General features: G+C 37.2%; 1 protein-coding gene across 1 annotated transcript in view; it reads right to left on the bottom strand.

The window, feature by feature from the left end:
* tp63 (tumor protein p63) overlaps positions 1 to 12975 on the bottom strand; it is a 43279-nt gene that overhangs the window by 14765 nt on the left and 15539 nt on the right. The window contains 2 exon segments of the mRNA XM_042758263.1: positions 2895 to 2905; positions 4675 to 4936. Of these exon segments, the coding sequence (XP_042614197.1) occupies positions 2895 to 2905; positions 4675 to 4936 (273 nt within the window).

Genomic DNA, 12975 nt, shown 5'->3' with positions numbered 1-12975 from the left:
AACTTTTAAACGGCAGTGTAAACTGGTTTCTTCAAGAGATTTCTACACACACAGAGATGTGTGCACACACAGTAAAACCGCAGTCACACCAACAACAAATGCACACACATACAGTGTTGTACGTGTTGTGACAAGTTTTCAGCTGTAGTTTGTGTGTGTTTGAACAGAGCAGGGCTGCAGGCTAAGGCTGTATTCGTGTCTCAGCATGGCAGGGCGGGTTGGCCCAACGCTCTGGCGCCTCTGGTCTTGTCCCACCTCATACCTGACATGTACCATCACGCCTGTTGCTTCTCCCAAAACCTGTTTCATTGGGAAAGAAATAAAATGCCTTTTCCCGTCCCAATTGGTAAATGAATTGTACTGTCGTTTGTTTTGTTTGGAAAGTGAAGCATTTGAAATAAAACAGGACTTGAGTGTAGGGTGCAAAACTTAATCATAAACAGGAAAATGCAATTCTGTTCAAAAGCAAATTTCACAGGGCATTCACAAATCATCTTTGATTAATATTTCTTGCTAGAAATGTTGAGGGCTAAGCAGCTAATAACTCATGATTGCATGCTCTGTACACTGAAACATATGGGCAATAAATGGTTTTCTGTGGAGGTGCATGTTTGCATGACTTAGTTTGAACAAAATGTATGCAGCTATGGTTTTGAATAGTGAATCAATCAAGCCATGATTTTGCTCGTCATGCCTGAAAACTTTGCATGGTGTTTATGCATATATACTTTATTTGATTCCAAAGTGGAAAATATGCTCAAAAGGATGAAGCAAAATATAAATATATCAAGATTTAAATGCAATTGGTTTTCAGACATCAATAACTCTTCATGTTTGTAGTGCATTTGGAGGGAGATCATCATGTAACAAACCCTCATCAGATTCATACTTTCTCTAGTGATGTAAACAAATGCCCCCATGCTTCCTGGCATTAGTTAATGCCCTGTGATTAAATTATATGCTTTGGAAATGTGATCTTTCCCAGAAAACGTGTGACAAGCTTTGGTGTAATTATGCTGGATTTCCCCTCATTTTGCTCAATGGTCGCCCTGAGTGCTGCCAAATTCTTTCTTTACAGCTACCTTTATTTCTTCTTTAGAAGAAAATGAAGGTGTTTGCATTTTTCTTCTCATTCAATTACACTCTGAAGGTGTTGCACAAAAGGTGGGATTTAAGGTCATGTCTAATATGTATATGCTGGACCTTTTCAGGTAGCACTATGCCATCTTGACTGCATGAGAAGACGGAGATTATGATTGTGCAAGTGAGCTAAAGCAGACTGGTGCTGAAAAGACTGATCTTCTCTTTGTCTTCTCAGTCCAGCTCTACCTCTTGCATGGTCTTTAAAGGCACAGGTAATCTTTCATTGTTCAAAGACACAAAACAACAAGAACAACAGATCTCCAAACAGAACCTGTCAGAGAAGTGAGCTATTCCAGATACGCCTTTCTTAGAAATCATTTCCCTATCATAAATATCTTTTCAGCTCCAGATTTTTTTTTTTTGGTAAATCAACCTCTCCCTCCTTTCCTTTCTTCTTCCTCTGCTTGCTCTAGGTTTTAGGGCTTTACGTGGCAATGTCAGACGAGTCTCAACAGGCTCGTTGACACAAACAAGTCTCAGCTCCATCTCACGAGGCGTGGGACGGGCCTGCAGATGTTCCATGGACAAGTCGTATCTTGCCACCTTTCGCTGGAACACTCATCTCTTTGAGCGCTTCTGTCCTCCCCCAACTTCTATCCTTGTTCTCATCTCCTTGTCCTGCGGCATTATGAGAGACGCAGTCGACAAGCTTTACTCATTGAGCAGGGAACAGCCCCATCGGCACTGTAGGGTTCAGGAGGAAGGCATGGAGTATTTACAGGAGTATTACTGACCCATTCTTTTAATCCCGAGCTCACTTTTTGAGACAACAACTCTAGTGTTCGCATTCCTTCGGTCACAGCGCTCTATACAGGTGAACCAGTGGGCAAACAAAACCGTGCCGTATCGTTGGATGCACTGTTGATAGGTTGACAGGAAAATGCAAATGGAGACTCTGCTCTAAAGAACGCCAAACAAAACAAACACCGAGGCAAAAAAAGTGAACTGAAGTTGATTGAAGGTGATGTGTTTGATGTGTTTATTGAATGTAAATTTAAAACGAACAAAAAAAAGGTCTGTGTATGGTTTGTCTTATCATTGACATCAACAAAAAAAGCAGGATTGCAAAAGCTTTCCAGTAACTGAGGAGCGGTAGGATGCAATGCCAGGAAATGTGTGTGGGTGTGTGCGTGTCATGGAAGCCAAATGCAGGATAGACTGAGCTGCGCATGAACAACAAGTGTGAGTTACATTAAATGTGAGCCACAAAACTGCCTTTCGTTTGGCTAAATTGTTATTAAATTTAAGGACGCGATATTCTTCACAACGTTCTATGCATTGTGAGAAAGAGAAACATGAATGAGTAGGGATGTCTTAAATGAGACAACCAAGGGTGTGGTGTCTTTCTCACACCCAGAAGTCTGCTCTAAGAATGGTGAGGTGTCTGACAACTTCTGTTTTATTGGTGAAGTCAAGGAGTGAGGATGACAAGGGCTGCTGTGGGAATAGGGTAAATGTCACAATCCCACACTGCACTGTAGCCAATGAGCACTAAGCAACTCGCAAACCAAACTCCGCTCAACTTGTTTACTCAAAGATGTGAGGCATTATTACCGCAACTGAGTCACTGGTTTTTCAAGACCACAATCTGCCAAATTCAAGATTAATGAGACATCTGTTTATAATGGCTGGGATCAATTAGTCTAAAATAATCATAGATATTGATTTCATTTAATGTCTGTGATTAAATAACTCTTAAGTTAGCCTTGTGAGATATAAAATGTATCACATTTAGCGCAAAATGACATAACTGTCATTGTTGCTATTGCTAACACTGTGAAAAATGAGGAAATGGTCTGAAGATAAGATTTAAGACCTTAAGTAGCTAAAAGCAGCTAGCAACCGCTAGGGTGCTCTGTCCAACCGAAAGCCACTTTTTTGTTGACAGACACCAGGCTCCTTGTTCTCGTGCTTCTAAAACTAGCCTAGCGGGTTTAGTTGGTTTAGGTGACACCTATCTATGCAAAACAGTGACAGTGACACAGCTATTGCAATGCTCACTGATGCGCATTGTTTCCGCTATGTGGACATAGCGGTTTATGAAAAAGACACAATGCGCCGGCAAACAACTCACCAGTAGGGGTCAGTCATGGCTCTTTTCGGATAGAATTTTCTTTTTTTCTTTTATAATTTCCAAAAATGTTTATTTAATTTTCAAAACTATTTAGTTACTGCCTACTAGTATTAATCAGTTAATTTATTTGTATTTTTTAAACTGCATGTGGTTGCAACTATTCCAACTAATTTTGTGCAAATAGCTTATTTATGAATATACGAATACGAACTAGCAAATCTTTAGCCATCCACTAGGGGGCAATCTGATTAGTCCCACTGCTAATCAGTCGACAGTTAGAGCAGTGTTGGCTCAAGTATCAGTCACGTGTAAGATAATTTACGGTTAGCCGTGTCGGGAATCCAGCCATGTATTGGCATGTTGCTATCAGAAACAGGCTCAGCCATCACATTGAATCAGGTAATATATTTATTTTTAGGTTATATATTTGTTTCGTTATAATTACGCACTATACCAGGGGCAGTCCTAAACCCTTTTTAGACTTCAGCCTCACTATGTGTCATCTTAGCCCCCCAAAACTGTCTGAACGTTTGGGCCAGTGCTGCTACCACAAGAAAGTTTTATCATTCTCACGTGTTTTAAGTCTTGTCAGTTTAAATATTAAAGTAATTTAATTTCATAATTTCATAAGTGGAAGACATCTCAATGCGGTACTCACATGGTGTAATAACATTAGATTGTTTCTGTGCGCACTGTGCACACAACTGAAGCGCACAAACAAAGCCGTCTCAGATCCGTGAGATCCATGCATTTCTTATGTTAAATAATGTTAATCAAAAAGAACAAAAGATAAATCATTTACTGCTCTTAAGTAAGTAACGTCTGTAGTTTGAACGGTTATTTGTGTATATGTTAAAGAAATTCGGATATGAATACAGTAATAGGGGTGGGTGTGTATGTGGGGGGGTGCAAGTGAAATTAGACAAACCCCTTGTCTATTGTGCAGTAAACCAGGCCAGTATAAACCTATTCCTGTCTTTTTCTTCTTGGTCAGTTGGAGTTTTGTAACTGGAAACTTTCATATAGATCACAGAAGTGCCTAAAGCTTAGATCGGACAGGTAAAAACTTTACTATCCTCCTGGAAGAAGAACCCTTGACAGCAGAAATCAACTACTTTGTGTAACATAGAACCACAATGCATTGTCATAATACAACAAAACACTCAATTCACAGACAAATGCCATGTATAAATGGGAATAATGGTTATGAGTGGTTTGTGACCAGAGGGCAGGAGGTCCAATTTCTCCGCTAGGAAATATTTAGTTGTTGCCCTAAAGCCAGACACTTAACCCCAAAATAGACTGAAGGGACAGCATGCTCTCCTCTCTATGCTCCTGTATTGGTTTGGCCCTAATACCTTACCCCATGAATAGTTACCTGAATGATTTTTGGGGTAGTATACTAGGAATATTTATTATATAATAATGTAAAAAAAGTGTGTCACACATAAACAGACACTGTTTATTAGTGTTATGTTTTATGATTTGGCTTTGATTGATTTCTTGAAGTGAAGGTTGATGGTTTTGTTGTGCTGGATTGTCTGTGTTGGATGGGATGGCAGGTGATGGAGACAAGGCTTCGAAGGTGGAACTGGGCTGGGCGTAGGGTGATGGTGCCGTTACGTTGTTCTGAGCATGATCGTTGTTGTAGGGGCTTGTGGAGGTGGAGCCACCATTTTGATCCATGCTGTTGAGAAGCCCCAGGCTTGTGTACTGTGGCTAGAGGAAAAACAGAGTATTTTTTATCAGTATAAAGTCTTTTCAAGTGTTTATGGTATTAGAAGTGTCATACGAACAAAGACGCAATATTCATCAAAATATTAATGAGTTGTTGCCACAATACAGGTTCTTTTGATGTTAATACATCAGGCTATGATGTAATGGTGGGCTTAGAGAAACAGATGATGTGCATAACAGCCAGTGCTTGGCAGACTTAAATAAGTCTTTGTCCAGTATGTTCAAGTCAGAGAGAATTATGATTATGAATCAAACTGTTCCTCAAATCTGTGTACTTGAGTAAAGAAAGGCAGTAAATGTCCTATTACAGCCACCGATATGTAAACCGTGACAGAAGGATTACCACAAGGATAGTGATGCATTATGTAAAAAGGAATAATTTACAGGTTGTACTTTTTCAGTTATGCTGTCACTGGCCAAGAGATTTATCTAAAAATGAACACCATCTAAAGTATTGGAAATAAATCCAAGCCATGATTTAGTATATGATGATCCAAGAAATTTCAAGTAGCCTAACATCTAACAGGGACTAATGGGGTCTTAAAATTTAGAAGTAGCTAATTCTGAGTTCATTTGAAGTGTCATTTATGACATTCTTTAACCCAGTCATTTTTATTCTATATATAGGTGGAAAACTGCAGTTGTTTACAATGTAAATAACCATCACATTTAGGACCAATTAAGTCTTTAGCCCGCCTTAATTGCTCTAGGTTGTTGGTGAGGTCCACAGGAATGAAGGAAGACTCTAAATGAACTGGAAGATGCAGTAATAACAAAGGATGGGGTTGGCAGTAAATGGGCGATACACAGTTCACACGGCTCCTGTTGCCTTGTTCTAGTGAAGGCGGAGAAAGGAATTAAAATGACTGTCATTTGAGAGAAGGAAAAATGTTCTGGAGGTAAGCCAGCCTTTTCCAGCCCCACTCCTCCAGTCCATTCCTTTCCATTTATACACGCTACATTCCTGGATGAGGTGCCATGGTTGTATTGCTCTTTAGACCATCATTAATCTCAACTGAGTCCCTTGTTTATTTCAGGCATGGATGGAGACAGCTGTCCAGCTTGCACGCTTATTCCTCTTTCTCTCTCTTTTCCTGTCTCTTTCTCTTTCATTTTTTCTGTCACTCTTTATTTTCTTTGTGTTGATTTTTGTTGGTGTTGATGGCTTGTGGGGTGAATAATATGTGGTGAAAATGACTAATGCATCCTCTTTGTTTATTTTTTATTTTATTTTTTTTCCTTAAAATGGCTGGAATTTTTTTAAAGTCTTAAATGATTAAATATAGATTATTTAAAAAAAAAAAAAAAAAAAAAAAAAAAAAAAATAAATATATATATATATATATATATATATATATATATAATAGATAATTATGTATTTTGTACACATACACACCTGAGAGTGGGTCAAATCACTGACCTCAGAATACCTCTCTAACAGTGCCGTAGGGAATAAGAAAAGAAGTGCCATTTGCGACTTACAGACAGGGGTCATTGTGTGTGTGTGTGCCACGAGTCTGCTCAGCCTCCTGGAAACAATGAGTCTCAGGCTTTTAAGAGCCTATCTGAAGAAACAATAAACCAGGTCTATTGGTGTATGAAAAGAAGCGTATTGTAAGAGCAGGCGTGCATACCCACACAAAAAGAACCCAAACATAAGAGCTGTACCCTCCAGCCTCAACAGTGCTTCTTAAGCACACACATCTTTTACAATGAAGCAATCAGGACATAATGGAATCTTTTAGAGAGAGTAAGGCCATGCAAGTCAGTCTGTGTGTCTGATCCCACTATGGAGATGTATGGTAGTGAGGTGTTGGGTTGGAGGTGTTGGGAGTTGATTAGCATTTGTTTGAAATTATTAGAGACTTTTGAAGTTAATTAGAATTTTTTTGAAGTTTAATTGTAATAATGAGAAAAAAAAAAAAAAAAAAAAAAACTGCAGAGGTAAAAAGTAACGCAGCTATTTAAAAAAAGGAATTTCTTGGTTAAAAAAAAATAGAGTAGAGATCGTAAAGTAAATAAAGTACTGCACTGCAAAAACATCTTTGCCTATTCACGTACAGTTTAACCTCAGGAGCTGGTCTCATGTATCATAGTAGTAAAATGTTGAGATGTTTACAAAAATTCTAAAATGAGTAATTTATCATATGCAACTGCACTTGTATGTTTATTTTAACATACAAGACACATCTGTGAAATTTCCTCATTTCTGAGTTTCATTACAGCTACTCAGTGTTGAAGGTTGCACTGATAATAAAGCAAGGGGAAAGTTTATCAACTGTGCTAAATACAAAGAAATACTTAAGCATTATGAAATTTGTGTAGACAAAAAACATCAAGTACAACAACTTTATTATTTAGTCAACCTTTTAGCTCATATTGTGATTTCCTCTAACATTGTTTTTTTCAAATACTGTTCGTCCACAATGCAACAACCATATAACAACTTCTCTTAAAAATACCAGCCTGTTTATAGCTTTCTTGGAGAGTGAGCCTCTGGGATGCCTAAGTAGAACCATAAATCTAATAATATAATTATATAATATAATATAATATTAACAAGAAACAAGCTCAAAAAGAAGAGCATGGCACCAACAACACCAAGGTCATGGGTTTGATTTTGAGGAATTGCATGAACTGATTAATGCAACGCAAGTTGCTTTAGATAAAAACGTCTGCCAAATGCATAAATGTAATATTATAATATACCTTAGAGCATTTACAATGTACTGTTTTGTTTACAAGCAAAAACCTCTTCATTGCTATTCTTGTGTCAAATATACATATGGCTGTTTCAAAAATAAATACAATATTAAAGTTAAATGTTTCTTAAAAAATAATACAGCAAAATAATAAAATGATTAAGATTTCAATTTCGGCTCTGTACTGACAGTCTCCAATGAATTCCAGGGTAAAATGAAGCATCTCAGTTGCATCTTTTAACAATGCATTCTAACAATGTGCTGTTGACAGATGTCAGCAGTGCCAGCATTACAGTTGACTTTCAGCCTCAAATGGTATCAGTCTTTGTTCCTGATTCCACAAGATGAATTCTAATTGCCAAAACCGCTAAATTCTAACAAGTACTTAAGTCTAGAGTTTTTTTGGAGAAAATGAGTGCTCCTAACTCAAGAGTAGTGACAGGAGCTGAGGCTGCCCTGGCCTGGGGGGTGAGATGGCTGGCATTCCTGGGTGTGTTCCAGTGACCTGGGCAGTTTGTAACCCGGGATGGGTGTTGGGAACATCTGTGAGGCCTTGATGAGTGACCACAGGGGTAGAAAGCATTAAGCACTAAATTGGGGTGGGGTGGGGGGTTAGGTGGGAGTGTTCTTATTTTCTTCACACTTCGTACCCAATGGGCTGGGCAGAGCAGATGATTGTATCTGTATCCACCATAGTTAAAACAATTACAATTCCTAGACTTCTCAGGTTCACTTTGATGCACACATTCTTCAAAGCGGCTCTGCAATCTATCACTCAGACGAGCGGGAGCTAAACCTGAAGCCTTTTCGTTGAGAGAAAGCTGGACGCATCTTAAGAGACAACCTGCTGTCAAAGAGCAAAACCAAAACTTAACCTAAAAAACTAAAAGAGCCTCGCCAAAAAAAAAAAAAAAAAAAAAAAGACCAAATCTGATGTATTTTATCCATCATTTAAAACATTTGTGGTAAATCAACATTAACAGTACCATATTATTTCTCAAATTCCTTGCACCTCCATGTCTCCACTTACAACACAAAACATGCATGTCTACGGACCTGTAACCCCTACGATGATGAAAGAGAGTGAGAAACAGAGCATTTAAAAGCATTAAATCAAAGCTGTGTGAGCAGTGGATTGGTTACCTAAAGCCAGATTTAAAAACACAAGGAGAGGGGTTAGAAGACCGGACCGTGTTTCTACCAACAGGTTTGTCTCTGAGCTAACAGTGTTGTGTTGACAACAGCTTTGTGCAAGAGAATGGCAGCACTGAAATCACAGTCTGAGCTACCACCTGTCAGGAAGGAATGGGGGTGCTTTTAGACAACAAACACAGATCCGGACACTATCTTAGATGGCTTACAATGCTCAGGTTATAAACTTAAGGTGCATTATACTTAAATTATAAGTTTCGTTTTATGAAATTAGACAACTCATTCAACAAAAGATTTTTTTTTTAAAGTCAAAACAGTATAATTTTAGGGGAAAGATTATATGTGATTTTCATATATTAGTGCTGGCATATTGCTGCAGTTCAACAAAATACATCCAAGAGATTCGATAACTATCATCCATGACAATTCAAAAACACATTAGCAACCTGACACGAAAATCAAGCTTAGCCGTGAAATCATGATCCTCTTGTAACCTCACTCAATTAAATGGGCTTAAAATATTAATTGTTTTTTTGTTGTTTTTTTTTCTGTTTTATGATTTAGATGTGTTGTGATTTTTTATGTTTTATTGCACAAATTAAGCTAAAGAAAGGCTTTAGTGCAACTGCACATATTAAGCTAAAGAAAAAAGTATGTATATATATATATATATATATATATATATACACACACACACACACAAATCCCTGCTGCAACAGTTTGTAAACAAAGGTAAACAATCAATGAGTGATATTTAGCTTAAGTAAAAGTAGACTCCATTAGTACTTTCTCAAAGCAATCGCAGCCCATTGTTCTATACAAACAAGATTATCAGTCTCACCGTCCCAGTCCATTATTTGCCAAATAGCTTGACTCAACCCAAGAGCACCGTACACCGTAGACAAAACAGCAGCTAGGCAAACCATTAAAGCAATACACGTTGATTTTTATCTGTATAGACGCACGTCCGATTTTTCACACCCACACATCATTGTAAAACTCACTATCACAGTTCAAACCAATGACCTATTAAATGCAAACATTTAAATTTCAAAAGCGTCAATATAAACAAAAAATTGTGAATTTGCACAAAGAATTACACAAAGAAATCAAAACCAATAATTAAGTAAAAAATAAAAAAAATCTTCACATTGATTCAAATGCAAAGGGTCAGACTAGGACCACAAATCACAACATTTTCATAAGTAACAGCATCCTAGGATATGTTTTTGGAATATATTCATTGGTAAGGGGATCAAGAAAAATGTTTTTGGGTAAACAATATATATCCTAAAGCCTTTACAAGGCCTACTCTTGATGCCACTCTTGCCAGTTACTCCAGAGGGTTCCCTGAGAAGCCATAATTTAGCACTGGGGCCAACTCAATCTCTAGATGGGCAGTGGTAGTGCAAGGGCCTTACCTCACTGTATGATGTGGGAGGATTGGTCTCAAGGTACAACATATTGGCGCTGAGGTTGAGCAGTGCAGCTGCTGTTTGCTCCACAGGCTCCAGGATTCTTACCCCTTGTTTTTCTTCTTTTATCCCCTAAAAGTGTGATGTGGGCTACAGGTGTGAACGGGACAGGCTTAAAGTCTCTATAGGAATTCAATGGGATTGCCATATATACCAGGGACGAAGAGGGAGGTCCTGAGAAATTACCTGTCCAATACCTGAGTCCAATACCACACCCAACTTTTGGGAAGGTGTTGCCTGTGTTCTGGCTCTTCCTTTAAGATTTAACTCTAAGGAGTTGCGCAGCACTAGACCTAGATGATTTCCAGTGCAACTATTTAATTGCTATTGTTTTTCATTGTTGCATCTATTTTTGTTTTTGAATTTTTGTATTAATTAAATTATTGTTCTTTAATGTATGAAGTGATTTTATTTACTTAAATGTTTCAATTTTTAAAACAAGTAAAAAGGGAATCAAACACTAATAAAAACAAATTAATCTGTGCAAGTGTGATAAGAAATGAAATGGGCTCTAACACCTCACAATATTAGTTTTTTAACACACACACACACACACACATATATATATATATATATATATATATATATATATATATATATATATATATATATATATATATATATATAAATAACATTAATTATGTCAGGAATTATCTCAGGTAAGCCATTTAATAAAATTTTTAAATTAAATAATGAAGCACACTTAATTAAAATGAAATAAATGATCTCTAAAGTACATTTATTTATTAACAAGATAATTTGAAATCTTTAAGGATTTCAGTATTTGATGACATGATAAACTATAAGAGGAAAAATATTAACAAAATAAATTGAAAACTTTAATCATTTCAGTATTTGATGACTTGATAAACTATAATGGGGGAAAATATGATGGATAGAATTGTGAGACACAGTAAATGACTTTGGACTGAGCCTCCAGATACACAGTTCTCTCTTGCTTTTGGAGGGAATCTTCTTTATAGCTCTAAAATGACCTTAGAGCACTAAATTCTCTCCAGTAGTAGCATCCATAGCCCCTGTTTGCATAAGAATGAGCCCCTCTCCACCAGCCAAAGAGCCTCCAGCACAGCCCTATGACAGTCTCATGAAAAATATTACGAGAAACAATAGGACTGTTGTTTTATGATTGTTTATTTGTGTGGATTTGTTTTGAATACACTAATGTTGTTTCAGATAGGGGTGAACCAACCCACTTCTTTGTGAATATTTAAATGTCTTTATGTTAGATTCATCAGATTAGACAGAAAAAAAGCCATTAAACCCCTTTTCAGTTCGAGGTACTAACGTAATTTTATAAACTACATAAATGCAAGGCGACCACGTAGGGCTGGGTATCATTTAAAAAATTGTGATATCGATACTGATACCTTGACTTCGATACTGGTTCCTGAATTATACTTTTTTCGATACCAATTTGATAAAATCCATTTTAACAGGATTACATTACACATTACCACATAAAACTATTTTTTTTTTCAGTTTGTTGAGGTTTTTACATTCAAAGATTGATCTCCTGAGCCACTGCACAAAGGAACAAAATGTAACGACACAATAAATCAGTGCAAATAGTTTTCAGTGCAAAATGAACAGTTTTAAGTCAGTATGTGAGGCTCACTGCTGCATGCTTAAAATCTTTAAATCACTCAGCAGTTCTTCAAAAAAATGAGCATGTCTGCTTTTTCAGGAGACAGACAAGCCCTCTCTTCATGGATGATGTCCCCAGGACTAATGTCCCTAGGCTACGTTTACACTAGTGTGTTTTCGTTTTAAAACGCATAGCTTGGACAGAATCATCATTTCTATCCCCTTTCACTGATTTACAGGATCTGACTGAACATGATGTTAATAAACACGATTATGACTGTATATGATTTTCCGCCTATTTTTATAACAATACAGGGTGTTTACATGAAAAATTGCTAAGCTGGTGTAGCAATTAGCTTGATATAAAAGGCTACAAATAACATTTCTGCAACATTATATGACCAAACCGCTCATTAGATCGCAATCAGAGGTTATTACAAACACTCAGTGGTAGTTTTAAGTGAGTTTTGAGTAAAAGCATAGTATTAATTTTATAAATTCTTTTATGTAGCATGATGCTTCAGTGTGAATGGTCACGTAACACGCGTTTTCCTGGATGCCTCACCGGAGCCAATCACCAGCACATGATTTAGGCACATTGTGCATGCTGCATGCTTACTGGCTCACTGACGTTGATGAGATGAACCTCTTAGGTATTGAAATTTGGTGCCGAACGACAAGACATGTTTTGATGCTCGATAGTATCAAGGCTATTTAGTCGGTGCCTAAAAAGTATCGAACACTAGCAACCAGTCATGAAAATTGTTAAACTGTTACTCTACACCATACATCTCATTTATGATATTTGCCCTGTTAATGATCTGTTATTCAGCAATTGATTCAACACCCTCTTTGCAAACCTACAAACTTGTAGATGAACTCATAGACTAAGTTCAACCAAATGTGCTAAATTCGGCCCGTTTACCAGACTGACTAAAGAGAAAATTGCTCACTTGTGTATTCCTAAGCTTGGCAGTCCCATCCCCATATACAGCAGTCTCATGCCACTTAGTCATCTTTGAAATTGGCAGACTGCAACATTAATGCACTATGAGTCACATTTACAGTATATGGCACTAAACTAGCA

This window comes from Cyprinus carpio, chromosome A6 (assembly GCF_018340385.1).
Source record: "Cyprinus carpio isolate SPL01 chromosome A6, ASM1834038v1, whole genome shotgun sequence".
Lineage (NCBI taxonomy): Eukaryota > Metazoa > Chordata > Actinopteri > Cypriniformes > Cyprinidae > Cyprinus > Cyprinus carpio.
Note: the sequence above shows the minus strand (reverse complement) of the source record. Positions and strands in the feature narration are given on the sequence as shown.